The 26265-nt window shown below is 41.8% G+C and overlaps 1 protein-coding gene across 1 annotated transcript; it reads left to right on the top strand.

Annotated features, from left to right (window-relative positions):
• The first annotated feature begins 7276 nt into the window (after positions 1-7276).
• LOC132888930 (GTPase IMAP family member 9-like) lies at positions 7277-25986 on the top strand. The gene is made up of 5 exons (XM_060925020.1): positions 7277-7283; positions 7456-7550; positions 13820-14623; positions 22398-22542; positions 25976-25986. Exons 1-5 carry the CDS (start codon positions 7277-7279, stop codon positions 25984-25986), a joined length of 1062 nt encoding a protein of 353 aa, XP_060781003.1.
• Positions 25987-26265: the final 279 nt, after the last annotated feature.

Consider the following 26265-nt stretch of genomic DNA (forward strand, 5'->3'; position numbering starts at 1 on the left):
TTCTAGAGCAACATATGCTCCCATCCAGACGACGTCTCTTTCAGGGAAGACCTTGCATTTTCCAACATGACAATGCCAAACCACATACTGCATCAATTACAGCATCATGGCTGCGTAGAAGAAGGGTCCGGGTACTGAACTGGCCAGCCTGCAGTCCAGATCTTTCACCCATAGAAAGCATTTGGCGCATCATAAAATGGGAGATACGACAAAAAAGACCTAAGACAGTTGAGCAACTAGAATCCTACATTAGACAAGAATGGGTTAACATTCCTATCCCTGAACTTGAGCAACTTGTCTCCTCAGTCCCCAGATGTTTACAGACTGTTGTAAAGAGAAAAGGGGATGTCTCACAGTGGTAAACATGGCCTTGTCCCAACTTTTTTGAGATGTGGTGTTGTCATGAAATTTAAAATCACCTAATTTTTCTCTTTAAATGATACATTTTCTCAGTTTAAGCATTTGATATGTCATCTATGTTCTATTCTGAATAAAATATGGAATTTTGAAACTTCCACATCATTGCATTCCGTTTTTATTTACAATTTGTACTTTGTCCCAACTTTTTTGGAATCAGGGTTGTATTTGTAAACGTGAAATTAGTTTTCAATGTGATGCTGATGACACAGTTGGATTGTTTCAGCAGTGCCAGATGTGAGACACCAGTTTAATGAAGTTTTAATAAAGTTTTGATAAAGTTTTCAAGCAAGTTGTGGGAACATTTCACAAACTTCAGGTGCTTATATTTGTGGGTAACTGACAGAAAAGCCTTTTTTCCCTGGCATACACTACCGTTCAAAAGTTTGGGGTCACTTTGAAATTTCCTTATTTTTGAAAGAAAAGCACTGTTCTTTTCAATGAAGATCACTTTAAACTAATCAGAAATACACTCTATACATTGCTAATGTGGTAAATGACTATTCTAGCTGCAAATGTCTGGTTTTTGGTGCAATATCTCCATAGGTGTATAGAGGCCCATTTCCAGCAACTATCACTCCAGTGTTCTAATGGTACGTTTGCTCATTGCCTCAGAAGGCTAATGGATGATTAGAAAACCCTTGTACAATCATGTTAGCACAACTGAAAACAGTTTAGCTCTTTAGAGAAGCTATAAAAGTGACCTTCCTTTGAGCAGATTGAGTTTCTGGAGAATCACATTTGTGGGATCGATTAAATGCTCAAAATGGCCAGAAAAATGTCTTGACTATATTTTCTATTCATTTTACAACTTATGGTGGTAAATAAAAGTGTTACTTTTCATGGAAAACACAAAATTGTCTGGGTGACCCCAAACTTTTGAACGGTAGTGTACCTTCCAAATAATCTATTGGCATGGAGCTGGACATATAAAATGCAGTGAAGTCAATCTACCTAAAGTTGTCTAAAACCATGCTGGCTAATTTGGACATGTTTGGGTAGTTAGATACCATAGTGAAATTGACAAGAGAGTAAATGAATTGCTGTAAAAACCTAAAATACACTTGCTTAAGAACACCTTTAGTTCATTTGTCATAAGACCCTTATACAGTATGTCTAAATCCAAAATTGTGCTGCTTTATACTCATTATCTATCTATCTATCTATCTATCTATCTATCTATCTATCTATCTATCTATCTATCTAGATAGATAGATAGATAGATAGATAGATAGATAGATAGATAGATAGATAGATAGATAGATGCAATGTGCCCTCCACAATTATTGGCACCCCCTTGTAAAGATTTGTAAAAGGGATTAGAAAGAAATCCACCTTTTGTTGAAGTAGCTTCACCTCACACTGAAAACTGAGAAAAATCCAAACTTTAATTGAAATAAATTTATTCAGCGAATCCCTCAGAAATAATTATTTTCAACAAAAACACATGTGCTACTATTATTGCCACCCCTGCATTTAATACTTTGTACAACCTCCCTTTGGTCAGAAAACAGCCTTGAGTCTCTCCTATAACATTTTATAAGGTTGGAGATACAGAGCAGGGCATCTGAGATCATTTGTCTTTACACAATCTCTCCACATCATCCAGGGTCCTCGGCCCTCTCTTGTGCTTCTCCTCTTCAGCTCAGCCCACAGGTTTTCACTGGGGTTCAGGTCAGGGGACTGAGATGGCCAGGGCAGAAGCTTGATTCCATGCTCAGTTAACCATTTTTGTGTTGATTTGGACATATGCTTCAGATCACTGTCCTGCTGGAAGATCCAATGATGACCCAGTTTTAGTTTCCTGGCAGAAGCAGCCAGATTCTGATTTAAAATGTCCTCGTATTTCATGGAATCCATGATGCCATGTACCCTAACAAGGTTTCCAGGGCCTTTAGAGGAAAAACAGCCCTAAAACATCACAGAACCTCCACCATATTTTACAGATGGGATCGGGTTCATAATAGCCATCCTTTTTTCTCCATAAAATTCACCTTGAGTGTTTATTACCAAAAAGCTCCATTTTTGTTACATCAGACCATCGCACAGTTCCAGTCAAAGTTGTTGTAGCGTTTTGCAAACTTCAGGTGTTTACGTTTGTGGTTAACTGACAGAAAAGGCTTTTTTTCTGGATACTTCTCCCTCATTTGATTTGTGTGTTCTCTTATCATTCTCATGTTGATGGATGACTAAGGGAATTTGGCCTCTGTGTCACCTCATATTTGTTCCCCAGTTAATCAGGAAGTCATTGATTACAGCTTGAAAGTTCCTACACACTCCAATCAACTCAAAAATATTCACTTTAAATGGGAAACATGCTTTAGTGTTCATAGTTATTGGGTTCACTATTATTTCCAGGGGTGCCAATAATAGTGGCACATGTGTTTTTGTTGAAAATAATTATTTCTTGATGAGGGATTTGTTTTTCTCTGAATAAATCTTTCAATTAAAAGTTGAATTTTTCTCATTTTTCCTCCATGTGAGATGAAACAACTTCACCAAAAGGTGGATTTTTTTTCTCACCCTTTTTACTAATCTTTAGAAAGGGTGCCAATAATTGTGGAGAGCACGGTATACTGTACATGACCTATTTATTACCTGGTTTAGTGAGAAAACTACAGAATTATTGTAATTCACACATTGACAATGGTACTTTGTTGTGTTAAAATTTATAACATCAGTATTTTTTTTTGTATCTTTTTTTTTTGCCCCTCCTAGAACTGCCACCTTATCGTGGTGGAGGGGTTTGTGTGCTTGAATGATCCTAGGAGCTATGTTGTTGGGGGCATTATGCCCCTGTTAGGGTCTTCCAAGGCAGACAGGTCCTAGGTGACAGGCCACACTAAGAGGCAGTTCACCAAAACCCCTTATGGATAACAATCGATCAAGGACCATGACATCGCCCAGTATGGCACAGCCGGGGCCCCACCCTGGAGCCAGGCCCGGGGTTGGGCTCGTATGCAAGCGCTTGGTGGCCGGATTTGCTCACGGGGCCCGGCCGGGCTCAGCCCGAAGCGGTGACGTGGGCCCGACCTCCTGTGGTTTCACCACTCACAGAGGTAGCCGTATGGGATTGGTGCAGTGTGGATTGGGCGGCAGTCGAAGGCAGAGGCCTCGACGACCTGATCCCCAAACACAGCAGCTAGCTGTTGGGACATGGAATGTCACTTCACTGGGGGGGAAAGAGCCTGAGCTTGTGCAGGAGGTTGAGAGGTACCGGCTAGAGATAGTCAGGCTCACCTCCACACACAGCTTGGGCTCTGGAACCTAGCTCCTCGAGAGGAGCTGAACTCTCCACTTCTCTGGAGCTGCCCATGGTGAACAGCGGCGGGCTGGTGTGTGCTTGCTTATAGCTCCCCAGCTCAGCCGCCATGTGTTGGAGTTTACCCCAGTGAACGAGAGGGTCACCTCTCTGCGCCTTCGGATCGGGGAGAGGGCTCTTGCTGTTGTTTGTGCCTACGGGCCGAATAGCAGTATAGAGTATCCAGCCTTCTTGGAGTCCCTGGGAGGGGTACTGAGAGGTGCTCAGACTGGGGACTCTATTGTTCTACTGGGGGACTTCAACACTCACTTGGGTGACGACAATGATACCTGGAGGGGCATGATTGGGAGGAACGGCCTCCCCGATCTGAACCCGAGTGGTGTTTTGTTATTGGACTTCTGTGCTAGTCACGGTTTGTCCATAACGAACACCATGTTCAAGCATAGGGGTGTCCATAAGTGCACGTGGCACCAGGACACCTTAGGCCGGAGGTCAATGATCGACTTCGTTGTCGTTTCATCAGATCTCCGGCCCTATGTCTTGGACACTCAGGTGAAGAGAGGGGCTGAGCTGTCAACTGATCACCACTGGGAGGAGTTCGGGGAGGCCATGGAGGAGGACTATTGGTCAGCCTTGAAGAAATTCTGGCAAACTGTCCGGCGCCTCAGCAGGGGGAAGCAGTACTCTGCCAACACTGTTTACAGTGCGGGTGGGGAGCTGTTGACCTCAACTGGGGACATTGTCGGGCGGTGGAAGGAATACTTCGAGGATCTCCTCACCGTCACATCTTCCATTGAGGAAGCGGAGGCTGATGACTCAGAGGTGGACTCGTCCATTACCCAAGCCGAAGTCACTGAGGTGGTTAGCAAGCTCCTCGGTGGCAAGGCACCGAGGGTGGATGAGCTTCGCCCCGAGTATCTCAAGTCTTTGGATGTTGTGGGGCTGTCTTGGCTGACACGCCTCTGCAACATTGTGTGGCAGTCAGGGACAGTGCCTCTGGAGTGGCAGACTGGGGTGGTGGTCCCTCTTTTTAAGAAAGCAGACCGGAGAGTGTGCTCCAATTATAGGGGAATCACACTTCTCAGCCTCCCAGGGAAGGTTTACTCCAGGGTACTGGAGAGGAGAATTTGGCCAACAGTCGAACCTCGGATCCAGGAGGAACAATGCGGTTTTTGTCCTGGTCGCGGAACACTGGACCAGCTCTATACCCTTCATAGCATGCTCGAGGGTTCATGGGAGTTTGCCCAATCAGTCCACATGTGCTTTGTGGATCTGGAGAAGGCATTCGATCGTGTCCCTCATGGTATTCTGTGGGGGGTGCTTCAGGAGTATGGGGTTCGGGGCTCTTTGCTAAGGGCTGTCTGGTCCCTGTATGAACGGAGCAGGAGTCTGGTTCGCATTGCCGGCAGTAAGTCAGACCTGTTCCCAGTGCATGTGGGACTCTGGCAGGGCTGCCCTTTGTCACGAGTTCTGTTCATAATCTTTATGGAGAGAATTTCTAGGCACAACCAGGGGCCGGAAGGAATCCTGTTTGGGAACCACAGGATTTCATCTCTGCTTTTTGCAGATGATGTTGTCCTGTTGGCTTCTTCAAACCAGGACCTTCAGCATGCACTGGGGCAGTTTGCAGTTGAGTGTGAAGAGGTTGGGATGAGAATCAGCACCTTCAAGTCCGAGGCCATGGTTCTCGACCGGAAAAGGGTGGCTTGCCCTCTTCAGGTTGGTGGAGAAGTCCTGCCTCAAGTGGAGGAGTTTAAGTATCTCAGGATCTTGTTCACAAGTGAGGGAAGGATAGAGTGTGAGATCAACAGGCGGATCGACAGGCAGCCTCCGCAGTGATGCGGTTGCTTTACCGGTCCGCCGTGGTGAAGAAGGAGCTGAGCCAAAAGCCGAAGCTCTCAATTTACCGGTCGATCTACATTCCAACTCTAGGGTGACCACCTGCTCATAAGCCCAAGGGGGGACAAGGGGTATGTTTTTGAGGGACAATGTGGGACGCCGCCCCCACTGTGCTGCGCCGGCCGCTGGAAGACTCACAGATAGTGGTTTACCCATTTCTAGCACATACTATCTTACATGGTATATCAATAATACCCTATTCTGCTGTTATTGGTGATGTATGGTCATGAACAGGCCACCAAATGTGTTTTTTTTTAAAATAAACATTCATAATATTTTGACCATTCAATTATGACTTGACAGACACACTTCCACTTATGATTTACTTAAGCTACTCAATTTTATTTATTTTCCATTACAATTTATTCACTTTAAATCAATCATAATATAATATTGAGTCTGAGGCTTTGCAGTGCATCAGTACAGCAGGAATAGTGACAAGTCTCCATTTAGTTTTCAGTGGATTAACAGGAATTGTAGTGGCTCAGCACCACAGAAACAGTAGAAAAAAAGTCCTGCCCGATATGATATTGCATGTTGGACAGTGTGATACATACTCATCACCTCTGCCGCAGTCACTTTGTCAGCTAGAGAGTCGTTTTTGGGTCGGAGGAAAGCATCCATAGATTTAGACGTTTCTTTCTGTTGCACACGTTTCTTGTGAGTCTCCGCGAGCCTGTGTCATTTCATATCATATTCCCCGCCATGTCCGATTGAGAAAGATGTTTTGCAAAGGTCACAAAAAGCCCTCTCGGTATCCCCCTCAACCCCTTTCAGCCACAAATATTCATTTTCCCACTCTTTCCTGTACGTACACCTTCTCTTTTTAACTGGAGGTGGCGGTGCCTCACCTGCCATCTCCCCGGTACCTTTCTCCATTTTTTAATATGAAAGCAATGCATGCGTTGCACCTGCGTCCCTCGTCACTGTCTGTGCACGTGAGTGCGGTGTCATTGGCAACAACAAAAAGTTGACAACAACCAGTCAGTTGTGAGGGGTGTGTGTGTGGTTTTGTTCTACAGTCTATAGTGGCGACGGTGGTGTGCTGAAATGTCAAGTAATATTCGTTTGGCTGCCTGGGTGGCCCGGGGAGAGCGACATCCCCCTCAGCAAGCATCGATTATGCAGGACACGTTCTGAATTTGCGGGACGCATAAATTCGGCTTCAAATGCTGTACGCGCACGCGCTATGCGGGACAGGTGGTCACCCTATCCGACTCTCACCTATATTTACAAGTAAACAATCTGCTGTTTTGCCTAGTTTTGCGAATTAAGACATTTTAGGAATATATTTGAGATAAATATAACGATATGAAAAACAAACAATAATAAATTACCTAATAAATATAGACCTATAAAGTTTAAAGCTGTAATTGAATTTCTGCAATTAGAGTATCTCTATGAATTAAAATTTTTAGTTTATAATGTTTTAACATTTAAAGTCACACTAAAAACCTGCCATAGCTTCCCTTCACCACAACCTTAAGAGAGAATACATTTTCTCACACAACAAAAACAGACTAAGATCTGTTTATGGCGTAGTCAAGTGCTATAACAAAGGCTCTTGTTTTGTGTGAGTGTTGCTCATGAAGGAGAAATAAAAGTGAAACTAATCTTTCATGGGAAAACAAAACTCAGGCTCTGAGAGATAATGAGTTCCAAACTCAGATCAGAGAGACTCCAACATCCACAAGCAAGATGGCAGGTGAGGCGTATGTCTAAAAGGGTTTTCATATGTCAATTTTAAGATTATATATCATATTAAATGTAACTTAATTTTGTTGATACATTAATTTTAATTACAGTATTTTTGAATAATTGTCATATGGCTGTGTTATTGAGTTAATTTATTTGAACTTTAACATAAAAATTCTCAGGACGAATAAAGCAGTACATGCCCTGGCTTCTTTCTTCTAAGCTGCTGCTGCTGCTGCTGGCATGTTCTGTGGTTGTTGCAGCTTTTGTGTTTCAGGTAAGCTGAAATGTCCGAACTGATATAATAATGTACTTCTTTTGTTAAGTGTAAAGTTAGATTATGTGCAAGAAAGAGTTTTGTGTTTTTTATATTATTGTATATACAACTGGGAGCAGCCCAGTAGTGCAGTGGTTAGCACTGTTGCCTCACAGCAAGAAGGTTCTGGGTTCGAACCTTGTGGTTGACTGGGGCCTTTCTGTGTGAAGTTTGCATGTTCTCCCTGTGCCTGCATGGGTTTCCTGCTGCTGCTGGCATGTTCTGTGGTTGTTGCAGCTTTTGTGTTTCAGGTAAGCTGAAATGTCCGAACTGATATAATAATGTACTTCTTTTGTTAAGTGTAAAGTTAGATTATGTGCAAGAAAGAGTTTTGTGTTTTTTATATTATTGTATATACAACTGGGAGCAGCCCAGTAGTGCAGTGGTTAGCACTGTTGCCTCACAGCAAGAAGGTTCCGGGTTCGAACCTTGTGGTTGACTGGGGCCTTTCTGTGTGAAGTTTGCATGTTCTCCTTGTGCCTGCATGGGTTTCCTGCAACAGTCCAAAGATATGAAAATTAGGTCAGCTGGCTACTCTAAATTGCCCATAGGTGGGAATGTGAGTGGGGATGGTTGTTCGTCTCTGTGTTAGATCTGTGACAGATTGGCGAAATATCCAGGGTGTATCCCAACTCTCACCTGGGATTTAGCAGGGAAGTCAGCTGGGATTGGCTCCAGCTTCACCCATTACCCTGACATATACAGTGGTGCTTGAAAGTTTGTGAACCCTTTAGAATTTTCTATATTGCTGCATAAATAGGACCTAAAACATCATCAGATTTTCATGCAAATCCTAAAAGTGGATAAAGAGAACCCAGTTAAACAAACGAGACAAAAATATTCTACTTGGTCATTCATTTATTGAGGAAAATGATCCAATATTACATATCTGTGAGTGGCAAAAGTATGTGAACCTTTGCTTTCAGTATCTGGTGTGACCCCCTTGTGCAGCAATAACTGCAACTAAACATTTCCGGTAACTGTTGATCAGTCCTGCACACCGGCTTGGAGGAATTTTAAGTCAAGTCAAGTCAAGTCAAGTTTATTTGTATAGCGCTTTTAACAATAAGCATTGTCGCAAAGCAGCTTTACAGAATTTGAACGACTTAAAACATGAACTAATTTTATCCCTAATCTATCCCCAATGAGTAAGCCTGTGGCAACGGTGGCAAGGAAAAACTCCCTCAGACAACATGAGGAAGAAACCTCAAGAGGAACCAGATTCAAAAGGGAACCCAGCCTCATTTGGGCAACAACAGACAGCATGACTATAATATTAACAGTTTTAACATGAAGTCAGTTTCGTTGATGTTATAAACTCTTCACTGATGGAAATCTGAGTGCAAAACGGTTCATGACAACTGCAGTCCTAAAGTTAGCAAGACAACTGTAGTCCTCAGCCATAAAAGCATTACTGTAAGAGTCCAGAGCGTCCTCCAAGTGTGACTTTCAACTGTCCTCATGGGGCTGTCCTCCACAGGAGCGATGCGATGAGACTCCAACCAGACACAGGGCACCAGGATGGATCAAGCAGGTCCAAGGAGCAGAAGAGGTCAGCATCTCGATCTCAGGACCGACATGTAACTCAGAGGGACAGATTTGGGGGGAGGGGGAGAGAGAGAGAGAGAGAGAGAGAGAGAGGGAGAAAACACAGGTTGTTAGGTATGCCCAATGTCACCTGAATAAGTAGGAACAGTACACAGTACACACTGAGTACAAGCAGGGACTCCAGCAACTAACTATGACAGCATAACTAAAAGGGCAGAGCCAGAAGGTAACACAGGTATGAGGGAGCCCCAGGACATAAAGCAGCAGCCACTACACCGTCAACAAACTCGAGTGAGCAAGCGAGTGGGGACTGACAGCATCCATACATCCCAGTTTACCAAAACACTCTATGTCTGAGGACCCTCCAGATCTACACCTTTACCTCATAAACACTATTAACAAAAGGCTTGACGAAACAGATATGTTTTCAGCCTAGACTTAAACACTGAGACTGTGTCTGATTCCCGAACACTACTTGGAAGGCTGTTCCATAACTGTGGGGCTTTGTAAGAAAAGGCTCTGCCCCCTAATGTAGCCTTCACTATACGAGGTACCAGCAGATAGTCTGCACCTTTTGATCTAAGTAGGCATGGCGGGTCATGGAGGACCAGAAGTTCACTTAGGTATTGTGGTGCGAGACCATTCGGGTCATGGAGGACCAGAAGTTCACTTAGGTATTGTGGTGCAAGACCATTCGGGTCATGGAGGACCAGAAGTTCACTTAGGTATTGTGGTGCGAGACCATTCAGTGCTTTACAGGTCAATAGTAGTACTTTATAATCAATACGAAATTTGATTGGGAGCCAATGCAGTGTGGATAAGACAGGGGTGATGTGGTCATATTTTCTAGTTCTAGTAAGGACTCTTGCTGCTGCATTTTGAACTAACTGGAGCTTGTTTATGCACTTATTGGAACATCCAGACAGTAAGGCATTACAATAATCCAACCTGGAGGTAACAAAAGAATGAACTAGTTTTTCCGCGTCACGTATGGTAGTGACATTAAATTTCTTATCTTTGCAATATTTCTGAGATGAAAGAAAGCTATCCGGGTAATGTTATCCATGTGAGTTTCAAATGAAAGACTGGGGTCAATAACTCACTCCGAGGTCTTTTACTGCTGCACATGAAGAAACAGAAAGGCCATCCAGAGTTACTGTGTAATCAGAAAACTTACTTCTAGCTGCATGTGGTCCTAGTACAAGTACTTCAGTTTTGTCAGAGTTAAGCAAAAGGAAATTAATAAGCATCCAGTGTCTAATGTCCTTTACACATTCCTCAATTCTATTAAGCTGGTGTCTCTCATCTGGTTTTGCAGAAACATACAACTGTGTGTCATCAGCATAACAGTGGAAACTAATACAATGTTTATGAATAACATCACCCAGAGGTAACATATATAAAGAAAAAAGCAGTGGACCCAAGACAGAACCTTGTGGAACATCAAACTTTTCCTCAGTACGTCTAGACATATTGCCATTTATATCAACATACTGATAGTGATCAGTTAAATAAGACCTGAGCCAGGAGAGGGATGTTCCCTTAACTCCCACAACATTTTCTAGTCTATCCAGAAGAATGGAATGATCCATGGTATCAAATGCTGCACTAAGGTCAAGCAACACAAGCAGAGAGACACAGCCCTGATCAGACGCCAACAGTAGGTCATTTACTACTTTAACCAAAGCTGTCTCTGTGCTATGATTAGGTCTAAATCCTGACTGATACATTTCATGGATGTTATTCCTATGTAAATATGAGCATAACTGCTGTGCCACAGCTTTTTCAAGGATCTTGGAGATAAAGGGGAGGTTTGATATTGGCTGATAATTGGACAGCTGACAGGGATCAAAGTCAGGGTTTTTAATCAGGGATTTGATAACTGCTAGTTTAAAGGATTTGGGTACATAGCCAATCGTAAGAGAAGAATTTATTATTTTTAGAAGCGGTTCAATTACTTCAGGTATTATCTGTTTGAATAGACATGTAGGTAAGGGATCTAGTACGCAAGTTGAGGCTTTTGATGCCAAGATTAATGAAAGTAATTCAGTTTCGTTTAGGGAAGTACAACATTCTAATTGATGATCTGATACAGTTATATTGTTAACTACAGGGTCACTTACATTGTCTGACCTTAAATTAGTAGTTTGAATTTTTTGTCGGATATTCTCAATTTTATCATTAAAAAAAATCATGAAATCGTTGCTACTACATACTGCAGGTGTGCATGTGTCTATAGTGGACTTATTCCTGGTTAATTTTGCTACAGTATTAAATAGAAATCTAGGATTATTTTTGTTATCTTCTATTAAGGAGAAGAGATATGTTGATCTAGCAGCACTAAGAGCTTTTCTACAGTATACTTCAGGAAGCTCTCCTTCCACGCTAATTTGAACGCTACCAATTTTGTTTGATGCCATTTACGTTCCAATTTTCGAGTGGTCTGTTTTAAAGTGCGAGTGTCATCATTATACCAGGGTGCTAATTTTTTTCTCTCTGATCATTTTCCTTTTAAGAGGAGCTACATTATCTAAAGTATAGCGGAACGTTGACTCTAAGCATTCAGTTGCCTGATCAAGTTCTGCAGGGGCTGACAGTGACCCAATCAAAGTTGATAACTCTGGGAAATCATTTATAAAGCTCTGTGCAGTAGTTGACATGAATGTATGTTTAATACAGTAGCATGGTGAGGTGCATATATTATTACTCATATTTTGAATGAGATGAGGTAATGATCTGAGATAACTTCAGACTGTGGAAGTGTGACTATATTTCCTACGTTTAACCCGAATGTTAGTATTAGATCAAGGGTGTGACCACTATTATGGGTTGGTCCTATGACATTCTGATTAATCCCTACTGAATCTAAAATGGACACAAATGCTGTTTTCAAAGGGTCTTCTGGGTTATTGAAGTGAATATTAAAATCTCAGACAGCTAAAGCTTTGTCTAAGGAAATAACCAGGTCTCGGATAAAATCTGCAAATTCAGAAAGAAACTCAGAATATGGCCCCGGGGGCCTGAAAATAATAAGTAATGGAATTAACTGGGTAGGCCTATTTTTTTGAGGCTACATACATTATATGAGTATGAAGAACTTCAAATGTATTAAACCCTTACAGAAAAACCACATGAACTTCACATGTGATTTCTCACATGTGAAATATGTGGAAAATGTGTTTTGCACATGGGAAACATGTGGTTTTGGCCCAATTTTATGTGAATCACATGTGGGAATGTTTTACACATGTGGTAACATGCTTTCCACATGTGCTCTACATGGTAACACATGTGGTAGCATGTGATCGCATGTGAAATACATGGGAAATTCATGTGTTTTTTCTGTAAGGGAATTTATAACCAGGTTTGTGTGTTACACCTAGATAATCATTATAAATAACCGCGACACCTCCTCCTCTACCAGTTAGACGTCAATTGTCATCCTATTGATTGAAAACACCTGACTCTAATTTCACCTTCAAATTAACTGCTAATCCTAGAGGTTCACATACTTTTGCCACTCACAGATATGTAATATTGGATCATTTTCCTCAATAAATAAATGACCAAGTATAATATTTTTGTCTCATTTGTTTAACTGGGTTCTCTTTATCTACTTTTAGGACTTGTGTGAAAATCTGATGTTTTCGGTCATATTTATGCAAAAAATATAAAAAATTCTAAAAGGTTCACAAACTTTCAAGCACCACTGTAGATAATGGATGGATGGTTGGATGTATACAATTGTAGCCTTGAGGATGACAAAAGTGAAAGGTAGAAAAAACCATAACATTAAATAACATTCAGTATGTATTGGATGCTGAATGCGTCAATGATTGACTTTCCATTGAAGAAAATGACTGAATACTTTCTCCAACATAAACCATATCCAAGCAATAATATTCATAGAGAAGAATTTCATTACAGCTACAGTATAATTAACTCATGTGAAGTTTTGACTGCTTGCTGACCATGGATTAGCATTTGTAAAGAGATGAATACAGCATGGCAGCATGGTGGTGTAGTGGTTAGCGCTGTCGCCTCACAGCAAGAAGGTCCTGGGTTCGAGCCCCGGGGCCGGCGAGGGCCTTTCTGTGTGGAGTTTGCATGTTCTCCCCGTGTCTGTGTGGGTTTCCTCCGGGTGCTCCGGTTTCCCCCACAGTCCAAAGACATGCAGGTTAGGTTAACTGGTGACTCTAAATTGACCGTAGGTGTGAATGTGAGTGTGAATGGTTGTCTGTGTCTATGTGTCAGCCCTGTGATGACCTGGCGACTTGTCCAGGGTGTACCCCGCCTTTCGCCCGTAGTCAGCTGGGATAGGCTCCAGCTTGCCTGCGACCCTGTAGAAGGATAAAGCGGCTAGAGATGATGAGATGAGATGAGATGAATACAGCATAAGTGAACTACCCATGGAGATATTTGTCCCCATATATGCACCTACATCACATAATTAATGTATATGCTCCTGGATGACACCTACGGTAGGAGGTCAATTATTTGATAATTTTTGTACATTGTATTGGTATATTTGTACATGTAACATAGACCACACTAAATGCCTTTTCTCACAGATTTTTAAAGAGAGCACCCCTTCGAGTGAACCAGGTATGTACTGTATATTAACATTTACAAAAACATCCCAAAAGTGCTATCAGACATGAAATTAATTTCATGTTCTAACAATAACAGAATTCAACAATGAGCTTCGGATCCTGCTTATCGGAAAGACGGGTGTGGGCAAAAGTGCAACAGGAAACACCATCCTTGGAAAAAAGTCTTTTGAATCAAAGACATCCTCTTCTTCTGTTACCACACAGTGTGAGAAAGCCAGTGGAAGCGTACATGGCAGAAAGGTGTTTGTTATTGACTCTCCAGGCCTGTTTGACAATCAGTTATCTGCAGATGAGGTGGTTAATCGGATTAAACTGTGCATCCCATTCTCTGCTCCAGGACCTCATGTCCTTTTAGTTGTGATCAGCATAGGTAGATTTACACAGGAAGAAGAAGACACAGTTAAGATGTTTCAAGCAATTTTTGGGGAAAAGTCATTCAGTTACACTATGGCTCTCTTCACTCACGGAGATCAACTGAAGGGGGAAGATGTTCATCAATTTGTACACAACAGTCCAAAGCTTTTGAATTTCATCAAGAAATGCAAAGGTGGATACCATGTGTTCAATAATGAAGATCAAAATCCAGAACAAGTCATCCAGCTCCTGGACCAAATTGATAAGATGGTAACGGTAAATGGTGGAGAACATTGCACTACAAAGATTCTTCAGGAAGCCGAGAGAGCGATAGAAGCAGAGAAACAACGCATCCTGAAAGAGAATGAAGGGCAGAGACAGAAGAAGATAGAAGAGCTGAGGAAGAAGTTTAAAGGGGAAGAATTTGAGAGAGAAAAAAGGAAAGCTCAGGAGGAACATGAGAGACAGGCAAGATGGAAAGCTGAGAGAAGCTCCTCACTGTTTGAATGGACATACGATGTTATAAATGCAGTTTACACAAAGATTCGTAACATTTTAGACAACATGCAAGGTCAGATTTACTTCTAAAGTAATAATACAGTATATTCTCAGTTCTACTTTAACTGTCAATTATTTTTTTTAATGATACTATTTTAATTGATGTGGTAGTTAATAGTTTCAGCCATTACTTTGTAAACATAGGACCAGTCTTAGCAGAACAAATCCCGGATCCAGGAATATCTGTTGAAAATCTGGGCAATTTGATAGACAATAATCCTTTTTCAATGTTCCTCACAGCAGTGGAAGAAAAAGAAATTGTTGATATTGTTGGGAAATGTATGAACAAAAAAAATCTACCGACTGTGATGACATTGACATGATGATATTGAAAAAGATGGAATATCCAAACCATTTACATATAGATGTAATTTGTCATTTCTAACCGGTACATTTCCAAGCAGAATGAAAACAGCAAAAGTCATTCCTCTGTACAAATCTGGGAGCAAACACCACTTCACAAACTACAGACCTGTCTCATTACTTCCGCAATTCTCCAAAATTCTTGAAAAACTTTTCAATAACTGATTGGATAAATTCATTGACAAACATAAACTACTTAGTGACAGTCAGTATGGATTTAGACCATATAGATCAACATCAATGGCTTTAATAGAATTAGTTGAAGAAATCACCAATTCAATAGAGCAGAAAAAAATGCAGTTGGAATATTCATTGATTTAAAGAAAGCGTTTGATACAATAAATCATGACATATTAATAAAAAAACTGGAACGATATGGCATCAGGGGTATAGTTTTAAACTGGGTTAAAAGCTACTTAAGTAACAGGAGACAGTTTGTGAAGCTGGGAGATTGTTCTTCCTCATGTTTGGACATAACTTGTGGTGTTCCCCAGGGGTCAGTGTTAGGACCAAAGTTTTTTACACTATATATCAACGACATATAGTGTATCTAAAATAATGAAGCTTGTTTTGTTTGCGGACGATACAAATATCCTCTTTTCTGGTGATAATTTAATGGAACTATTGCAGGAGATCACAACAGAAATAAGTACATTTAATAATATGGTTCAACAGTAACAAATTATCATTAAACTTGAATAAATCCAAAGTAATATTATTTGGTAACAACAAAACAAACACACAAATAAATATTCAAATAGATGGGGTTATTATAGAAAATCAAATTTCTTGGAACAACTATTGATGAAAAACTCAGCTGGAAACCACATATAAAAACATGCAATCCAAAGTATCAAGAAGTATTGCAATATTAAACAAAGTCAAACAGTTTCTAGATCACAATTCACTCCGCATTCTTTACTGTTCCCTGGTTTCACCTTATTTAAGTTACAGTGCAGAGGTATGGGGCAATAATTACAAAAATACAATACATTCATTATTCATTCTCCAAAAAAGAGCAATAAGGATTATACACAAGGCTGATTACTGGGATCATACAAGTACATTATTCTTACAGTCAGAAATACTGAAATTTGTAGAGCTGGTGGACGATCAAACGGCACAAATATTATTCAAAGCAAACAATAATCAACTACCACATAATATTCAAAAACTGTTCACTGAAAGAGAAGGGAGTTATAATTTAAGGGGGTTATTTAAATTTAAAAATTATAGGGTGCACACAACCAAGAAAAGTTTTTGTATTTCTGTTTGTGGGGTGAAGCGGTGGAACAGTTTAATGAGGAGCTCAAGGGATGTCCAGACATGAAGCGGTTTAAAAAGATGTACAAAAATTTGATTTTCACAAGGTATAAGGATGAAGGGGATTAATCATAACTGGCTGTTTACTGTGTATTTTTTTTATTTTGTTCTTTTTTGAGTCATCATCTATTTGTTTTGTTTTTATCTTGTTCTTCTCCATTGTGAGCGTGGTATTATTACGTAGTAAACTTATGTGTAGACATATGGATATACATATATAATTAATTATATGATATAGTCATAGAGAATTGATATCTGAATAGTTGAAGTAATAAGTAATATACAGTGTGTGTATATATATATATATATATATATATATATATATATATATATATATATATATATATATATAAGGAAGCTCGATAATCAATTTATATTGACTAAATATAAGAAGAGGGGTGGGAATGGGATTAAATAAGTTTTTACTTCAGCCCACTCCTTTGAACTCCAGTCCACTTTTGATTTTGATATATTATTATTACCTATATTATTTATGGTTTATTTTCTAATTTAGTGGCTTTTTACCTGTTCTTGTTGCAAATGCTGATTTGCTTTTCTTGTTTTCTGCTTATTTATTCACTGTTAGTTTATTTCGAATATGTAAACAATCACCATCATCATCATCATACTCGAAAAGATTGTATGATAGTGAGGCCACAGATTATTGTATTTCCAATTAAACTAAACTATTCTTCTCGATTTAGTGTGATTACAAATGCATAATTAAATGGATCACTTCCAAGTGTTTAGTGGTGAAGGAAACATTTTCATGAAATAGGACTAGCAATTATGAGCAAATTTTTTAAAGCAATTCAAAAAGCCAGCATAGGCAGCCATGGATGAATAGCAGCAATTCAACCAGAAACATTAACTAAAATAATGTGTTGATGCTCACTTTTCTTTGTCTCTTCCTTCTGACACTGTTGCAGAAAAGCACTATCTTCTAGCTCATGTTAATTTATAGTACAGACTTTGAAAAAAAACTTAAAGAAAATGCTTATAAAAAGCTGATTGTATTTTGGATGTCCATAAACTTCAGCATCAGGACAAAAATGCCGCATTCAACTTTTATATCTATTGTGTATTTCTGTTCTTTTTCTTCCACTATTGTGACCTTTAGGTTAACTAGTAAAATTGCCATCAGCAATTCTGCCATCAGCATTCTGATTCGGATTCTATGATGATCCATGAGAGGATAAATACTGGATACTCCCTATTAATCAGACAGAACTGAGGATGCCTTTAGGGTGAGAGGCGAAACATTTTCAAGAATCGTCAAGCAAGTCCAGTTGCTCTCTTCAAACAACCACAGAATATTTATTATAATGCCATACCACACAAGTTTTTTAGTTTTGGTCATGCTCCTGCCTGAACCGATAATCGCATCATCAGTTTTTCTTTGGCTAATCAGACACAAGGTATGCCACCACTCTTGCCGGAGCAGTTGGGGGTTAGGTGCCTTGCTCAAGGGCACTTCAGCCAGTCTTGCTGGTCCAGGGAATCGAACCAGCAACCTTTTGGTTCCAAAGATGTTTTAGATAGACCTAATCATGGCTTCCCCTAACCATTGTACTACCCAACCATTATGACTAATAACAACCTATGCATAGTTAGAAAGCAATAAAAGAAAGCATTAAAAGCTATATTAAAAAATAAATAAGATATTATGCTCCTTATAGGTAGGTTGAAAAACATTAACTTGATTTTTGTCATTTATTGTGGAAGCAATTCTGGATTAATTCTGAAATGGTGATGACACATATAGCATGTAACACACTTATGATTAATGAATATAAATACCAAAATTATGAACATATTATACACTATGAATAAAACCCAACTGATGTGACTATTATCAGATAGTAAGTAAGAATGATGGTTGAAATCAGTGAAATTACAACCTCTTACAGGAAATTCTCTTTTATTTACTCTGGATTTTGAAATAACTTGACCTTTGGTCTGTTCACCAGCAAATCATATGACTAAATTATTCATATCATTGTGACTCAGAGTCTTTAGCTTTGGCTATAAACAAAGTCCTAAGGAATTTTTGCCCTTTCAAAATATAAGTGAAATTGAAAGTAAATGCCAGCTTTCCAAATCAACCCTATGAGAGATAAATCCTGAACTTGTTGAACAACATTCTTTTATTTGTCTACAATCATAAAGTCAGGGTCTAGGTACATAGGAGACGGATGTACAGTAAGTGCCGAATAGGTTTTATTAAGAACAGGGCTTTGAACCAGAATTTTTTTCCTATTGGTTCGTTCCGAACAGAAACGGAATTTTAACGTTTCCGGTTTTGGGTTCCACCATTAAATAGACGTTCCCGAACCGGTTAGAACAAAAAAATTTCGTTCCCGGAACGGTTAATTACGTTCCCTGTCAGCTGTTTAACAAATGGCTATAAAATTATGTCTCTGTCTCATCCAGCTTAAGCCAAATGTAGGCTAATTCTATTACAACCTTCATTAAATAAGACAAGAAATAATTCAAAACAATTATTATTTCAAATGTTGGTGATTTGGATTCTCAGTATGTCTTCCCATCTACACAAACAGAAAAAGTGCCAAAAATGAAAGAGAATTCGTTTAGTGTGTTACCAAAGGCTAGTCAGGCCCTATAGAGGGCTACCGCATGACGTCACCGCGCCGCGAGATTTTGTTAGGCGCGATATTGGAAGTACACATCTATGCAAGTGCATACATACATAAACTACAGCTGAAATGTAGCCAGAGCCGGTTCTGCCCTAATCTGGACCCGGGTGCAACATCGTGCAACCCCCCCCAAAAAAACAACAGTCTAAATCAGGACAACCATCACATAACTATAAACATTTTATATCAACTATTTTAACTAAATGGGCTATAATAAATAAGCCTGCAGACAGCCACGGCGGGCTGCCTCAGAAAACTAACCATTTGTCCTACCTTAAAACTCGTTTTGCATTTTCTGCCTCCTTTTTTGTATTTTCGACCCTCCGTTTATTTTCTTTCCTTTTCTGAAAACCCGATTTGTGTCCAGACATTTTGTTCTGCTACCAACGAACTAACTCGTCAGGTCTCGTCTCTCGAGCCCGCGATGATTCCCGTGGGAAGGGCAACAACTGATACATTTTTACAAACAGCCAATAGGGAGGTTGCAACGTTCAGGCTCTTCTTTGCTCAGACACTCAGTAATGCAATTACCCACTAGCAGTCCACCTTCCCGCTCTCTCCATTCAATCAGCGAACGTCACACAGGAAGTGAACCCCAGCGGGTCATAGAAACTTGCGCAGGAGGAGAATGACTATTTGTAGGCTACAGAAACTTTGAGGAACGAAATAAAAACCGGTATTAACCGGTTACCATTATTTTTAATAAGCGTTTCTGTTCCGGAACATAAAAAATAATAAAGTTTCTGGTTTCGTTTCTGTTCCATGTGAAATAGAAAAAGTTCCCGGTTTTCGTTTTCGTTCCTTGAACCGGTTCAAAGCCCTGATTAAGAATAATGAAAAGAGGGGAGATGGATTGGCCCCACCTTGAGGAAACATCCAGACAGTGTTACAAGGCAAGCTTTCAAATGGAATCCCCAGGGCAAGCGGAAAAGACGACGCCCCAAAAACACCTGGAGGCATGGTGTTGAGGCTGTAATGAAGAGCTGGGGCTACACCTGAAACACACTTAAGAGGCTAGCCCAAGACAAGATGAGATAGAGGAGGGAGATTGTCGATGGCCTATGCTCCAGGAGGAGCTAAGGGCCGTAAGTAAGTAAAGTGAAAAGAGGCAGACAATCCAAATCGGCAAGCAGAAATCAAACACGATAAATAAGCAAAAGGTCAGGCGAGGCACAAATAGGCTTTCACAGGAACAGGCAGAATCAAATATAAGGAAACAAGAAAACAGATCAGGTAACTGCAAATGCAAAGAAGGAACTAAGGCTTGATGAAGTGTCCACAGAGTAACTCAATACTTCGCACTGAGCATGCATTTAAACAGTCTTTATTGAGGTATTTCACCTGACGTCACAGGGTCATGTGACGCCCCGGTGTCCACCATTTTGGACGGCAAGCTAGCTAATGTCAACAACAGTAGCTAGTATGTTACTGTAGCAATATTTACGTTCAGTCATTTGGATGACTGTTAAAACCTTTCAGTCTCAAGTTTTTCCTTTACTGGATTTACTAGTTTACTGAGCTAGCGCGCCACGGCTCCCGGCCCGGCCGGAGAGCGCGCCATGGCTCCCGGCCCGGCCGGAGAGCGCGCCATGGCTCCCGGCCCGGCCGGAGAGCGCGCCATGGCTCCCGGCCCGGCCGGAGAGCGCGCCATGGCTCCCGGCCTGGCCGGAGAGCGCGCGATGGCTCAGTAAACTAGTAAATCCAGTAAAGGAAAAACTTGAGACTGAAAGGTTTTAACAGTCATCCAAATGACTGAACGTAAACATTGCTACAGTAACATACCAGCTACGATGTTGTTGACATTAGCTAGTGCTAACAGCTAGCTGCTAGTACACTGCTACAACACGGACACCGACCCTACTAATACAGTTCTTAGTCATTGCCTGGTAACAGCAAATTTATAACGGGCCATGTCTCAACAGACTAAGAAGTTATTTCAATGACATTTAATAACATTTTGTTTATCCTGAGGACCGAAAGTAAATGAAAATGTGAACAAACCTGAGCTGTAATAAGATGGCGACCACCGGCTCCAGGGACGACCCACTGATGTAGGCATGTTACCCAGCCTGACAAAATATTTGTAGGCATCCAAACTCTTATACGCTTTCAGATCAATACCTGTGTATAGCGATGGGTTTTTAACTTCATAGGTATACAGATCCTGTGGGCCGAAGTCAGGTAAAGACGAGGGCTTTGTGTACTTCCGTACGTCAGTGAACAATCCTGGTGGAAGCAGGTAAACGTCGTTCTCTAAGCCTGCTAACCTCAATTTTTGCAAATACCTCTCCCTCTGCTCGCCCTGTAAATGCCCTACGTCGCTGGATAGTGAAGGTGTTTTCTGCATCTCGCTCCTTTTTCTTTTATGTTTCTCGTTTGTCGCCTTCCTCGCATTCAAACTGATTCGAGCCGTGACGTCCAAAATGGCAGCATCACATGACTTGGTCACGTGAGTGAAATACCTCAATAGGTGCACTAATTGTGCATTAATCACGTGCAGGTATGCATCATTAACAGCGTGTAATGTAGTGTAATGTAACTAAGGGATATATATATATATATATATATATATATATATATATATATATATAAGGAAAATAAATGTAAAATATTTGCAAGGGCACAAAATCAACCTTAATAGAAAAATAATATTGTAACATATGAACCATCAAATTGTGTAGTGTTGTGTATTTCACGTCAATAAATTACTGCATTGTCTTGTGACAGTGACACCAATAATGAGATACACATCAGTTATGAATACATATTCATTCCTTTCTTTGACACCGCATGCCAGAAACAACAACACAATATTTATTATGGTGTGACTCTGCTGGGTGCCTGGTGGACAGCAGTGAAGCAGCACTTTCACTTTACATCATTACTATATACAGTACAGTAGTTACGATCCAATATTATCAGACATAAAAACTAATCGATATCGATCCACTGTAGATTTAGATTATCTCAAACTAAGGAAAGAATTGCTATTGAACTATACAATAATGTCATGACTCATCAGGCTCAAACGGTGAAAAAGTGGTTCAGGGAGCATGAGGAATCATTTTCACACATGAATTGGCCACCATCGAGTCTTGATCTTAACCCATTTGAAAGTCTTTGGAATGTGCTGGAGAAGACTTTACAGAGTGGTTCGACTCTCCCAACATCAATGCAAGATCTCAGTGGAAAACTAATGCAAGTCTGGACAGAAATAAATGTTTTGATGTTGTATAAGGTTGCTGAAACAATGCCACGGCAAACGCTCACTGTAATCGACGCTAAACGTGTCCAATGAATTCTTAGTGTGTGACTTTTTTGATGACACAGATTGACAGTACATGCCATACTTTTGCTATGTATATGATACTTGTGTATGTCTAAACCTACAGGCATGCGCTGGTGAGAAATATGAAGATGCAGTGACCGGCATGATGGCAGGGGACAGTGATGATGAGGAAGAGGTAGAGGAAGCAGCTAACATCTACACTGTCCCAGCAGGGGCAGATTTCCTCATGTGTTACTCTGTAGCAGAGGGTGAGTATGAAATAAACAAATGAAAATTGTGAATCCCACACATTTTATCTCGCCAGGAGTGTATTTAGTACATCTACCTTATCATACTGGATGTTCATTATCCAAAATGCTGGTGCTCCATTTACATTTAAAATAATTTTGAAGCAAATTCGTTACATTTCAATCAAGTTGTTATCACACACTCAGTATATAGAAGGCAGCCATTCATCAGTTAATTACTGGCTCTTATTTACCTTGGGCCCAGTCAGGATGTAAGTAAATATCTCATCTCATCTCATTATCTGTAGCCGCTTTATCCTTCTACAGGGTCGCAGGCAAGCTGGAGCCTATCCCAGCTGACTACGGGCGAAAGGCGGGGTACACCCTGGACAAGTCGCCAGGTCATCACAGGGCTGACACATAGACACAGACAACCATTCACACCTACGGTCAATTTAGAGTCACCAGTTAACCTAACCTGCATGTCTTTGGACTGTGGGGGAAACCGGAGCACCCGGAGGAAACCCATGCGGACACAGGGAGAACATGCAAACTCCGCACAGAAAGGCCCTCGCCGGCCCCGGGGCTCGAACCCAGGACCTTCTTGCTGTGAGGCGACAGCGCTAACCACTACACCACCATGCCGCCCATGTAAGTAAATATGAATAAATTATTCAGAATGTCACAAAATTTTTTCTGTCACAAACTTTGTTGTTTCTAATTTAATTACCAGACTGTATCCAGTATACTTTGAAAAACACTCCTGACATTCTTACTTATAAACTGCTATAAATAAAATACATGCATATAATTTTAGATATATCAAACTATTTCTTAGTTATCGGCCTTTAGTGTCTCGTCTCGTCTCGTCTTCTTCCGCTTTATCTGGGACCGGGTCGCGGAGGCAGCAGTCTAAGCAGGGAAGCCCAAACTTCCCTTTCCCCAGACACCTCGGCCAGCTCCTCGGGAAGAACACCGAGGCATTCCCAGGCTAGCTGAGAGACATAGTCCCTCCAGCGTGTCCTGGGTCTTCCCCGGGGCCTCCTCCCAGGGGGGCATGCCTGGAACACCTCCCGAGGGAGGCGTCCAGGAGGCATCCGAAAAAGATGCCCGAGCCACCTCAGCTGATTCCTCTCGATGTGGAGCAGCAGCGGCTCTACTCCGAGCTCCTCCCGAGTGACTGTGCTTCTCACCCTATCTCTAAGGGAGCGCCCAGCCACCCTGCGAAGGAAACTCATTTCGGCCGCTTGTATCCGCGATCTTGTCCTTTCGGTCATTACCCAAAGCTCATGACCATAGGTGAGAGTCGGAACGTAGATCGACCGGTAAATTGAGAGCTTCGCCTTTTGGCTCAGCTCCTTCTTCACCATGACGGACCGGTAAAGCGACCGCATCACTGCGGAGGCTGCACCGATCCGCCTGTCGATCTCACGCTCCATCCTTCCCTCACTCGTGAACAAGATCCCGAGATACTTAAACTCCTCCACTTGAGGCAGAACTTCTCCACCAACGTGGAGAGGGCAAGCCACCCTTTTCCGGTCGAGAACCATGGCCTCGGACTTGGAGGTGCTGATTCTCATCCCAGCCGCTTCACACTCGACTGCAAACCGCCCCATTGCATGCTGAAGGTCCTGGTTTGAAGAAGCCAACAGGACAACATCATCCGCAAAAAGCAGAGATGAAATCCTGTGGTTCCCAAACAGGATTCCTTCCGGCCCCTGGCTGCGCCTAGAAATTCTGTCCATAAAAATTATGAACAGAACCGGTGACAAAGGGCAGCCCTGCCGGAGTCCAACATGCACTGGGAACATGTCTGACTTACTGCCGGCAATGCGAACCAGACTCCTGCTCCGTTCGTACAGGGACCGGACAGCCCTTAGCAAAGAGCCCCGAACCCCATACTCCTGAAGCACCCCCCACAGAATACTACGGGGGACACGGTCGAATGCCTTCTCCAGATCCACAAAGCACATGTGGACTGGTTGGGCAAACTCCCATGAACCCTCGAGCACCCTATGAAGGGTATAGAGCTGGTCCAGTGTTCCGCGACCAGGACGAAAACCGCATTGTTCCTCCTGGATCCGAGGTTCGACTATCGGTCGAATTCTCCTCTCCAGTACCCTGGAGTAAACCTTCCCCGGGAGGCTGAGAAGTCTGATTCCCCTATAATTGGAGCACACTCTCCGGTCCCCTTTCTTGAAAAGAGGGACCACCACTCCAGTCTGCCACTCCAGAGGCACTGTCCCTGACCGCCACGCAATGTTGCAGAGGTGTGTCATCCAAGACAGCCCCACAACATCCAGAGACTTGAGATACTCAGGGCGGATCTCATCCACCCCCGGTGCCTTGCCACCGAGGAGCTTGCAAACCACCTCAGTGACTTCGGCTTGGGTAAGGGACGAGTCCACCTCTGAGTCATCAGCCTCAGTCTCCTCAGTGGAAGACATGACGGTAGGATTGAGGAGATCCTCAAAGTATTCCTTCCACCGCCCGACAATGTCCCCAGTCGAGGTCAACAGCTCCCCACCCGCACTGTAAACAGTGTTGGCAGAGTACTGCTTCCCCCTCCTGAGGCGCCGGATGGTTTGCCAGAATTTCTTCGAGGCCGACCGATAGTCCTTCTCCATGGCCTCCCCGAACTCCTCCCAGTTCCGAGTTTTTGCCTCTGCAACTGCCCGAGCTGCAGCACGCCTGGCCTGCCGATACCCGTCTGCTGCCTCGGGAGTCCTGGAGGTTAACATGGCCCGATAGGACTCCTTCTTCAGCTTGACGGCATCCCTTACTTCTGGTGTCCACCACCGGGTTTGGGGATTGCCGCCACGACAGGCACCGGAGACCTTGCGGCCACAGCTCCGAACAGCTGCGTCCACAATGGAGGTAGAGAACATGGTCCACTCAGACTCAATGTCCCCCGCCTCCCTCGGAAGCTGGGAAAAGCTCTCCCGGAGGTGGGAGTTAAAGACCTCCCCAACAGAATGCTCAATAGGGAAAAAAAAGCAGTGACCCTAAAACAGAACCTTGTGAAACACCAACATTTACCTTAGCATGCATGGAAAAGTCACCATTTACATCTGCAAACTGATAACAGTCAAATAAGACCTGACTTCGGAGAGGGCCGTTCCTTTTATCCCAACAACGTTTTCTAGTCTATCAAGGAAAGTAATATGATCAATGGTGTCAAAAGCTGCACAAAGGTCAAGTAACAGAAGCAAGGAGACACAACTCTGATGAGAAGCCAGGCCATTTACTACTTTAACCAGTGCTATGGTGAGGCTTAAATCCTGATTGACAGATTTCAAGAATATTATTACTATGTACAGTAGGTATGAGCAAAACTACTGTGCTACAATCTTTTCTAGGATCAGTATGAAGCAGCTGTCATATAATAACAAAATAAGTTATGAGTCATTACACATTTTAATGATTCATGTGTCCTTGTCCTTTTTGCCATTAGTCTGGAAATAAGTGTTTCCATATTAGAGTACAAAAATAAATTTTATACTGTCTTACGACTTCCCTATAATAAGGATGACACAAAATTAATTTTCTGGCAACAAGATTGTACTGTAAATGTACTTACAGTAAGGTACTGTAATAGCTTAAATAGTAATATCATACATATTAGTAGTATATAATAACACATAATCCTGTACATGGTGGTGTAGTCACTAACACTGTTGCCTCACAGCGAGAAGGTTCTGGGTTCAAGCCCAGTGGCTGATGGGGGTCTTTCTGTGTGGAATT

This window comes from Neoarius graeffei, chromosome 7 (genome assembly GCF_027579695.1).
Source record: "Neoarius graeffei isolate fNeoGra1 chromosome 7, fNeoGra1.pri, whole genome shotgun sequence".
In the NCBI taxonomy this organism is placed as follows: Eukaryota; Metazoa; Chordata; class Actinopteri; order Siluriformes; family Ariidae; genus Neoarius; species Neoarius graeffei.

What these genes read in the sequence shown, in the direction of transcription:
- LOC132888930 (XM_060925020.1), top strand. An exon ending in TTGCAGCTTTTGTGTTTCAG is followed by an intron (nt 7,551 to 13,819) that starts GTAAGCTGAAAT and finishes CATGTTCTAACA; the next exon opens with ATAACAGAATTCAACAATGA. An exon ending in TGTTTGAATGGACATACGAT is followed by an intron (nt 14,624 to 22,397) that starts GTTATAAATGCA and finishes CTAAACCTACAG; the next exon opens with GCATGCGCTGGTGAGAAATA.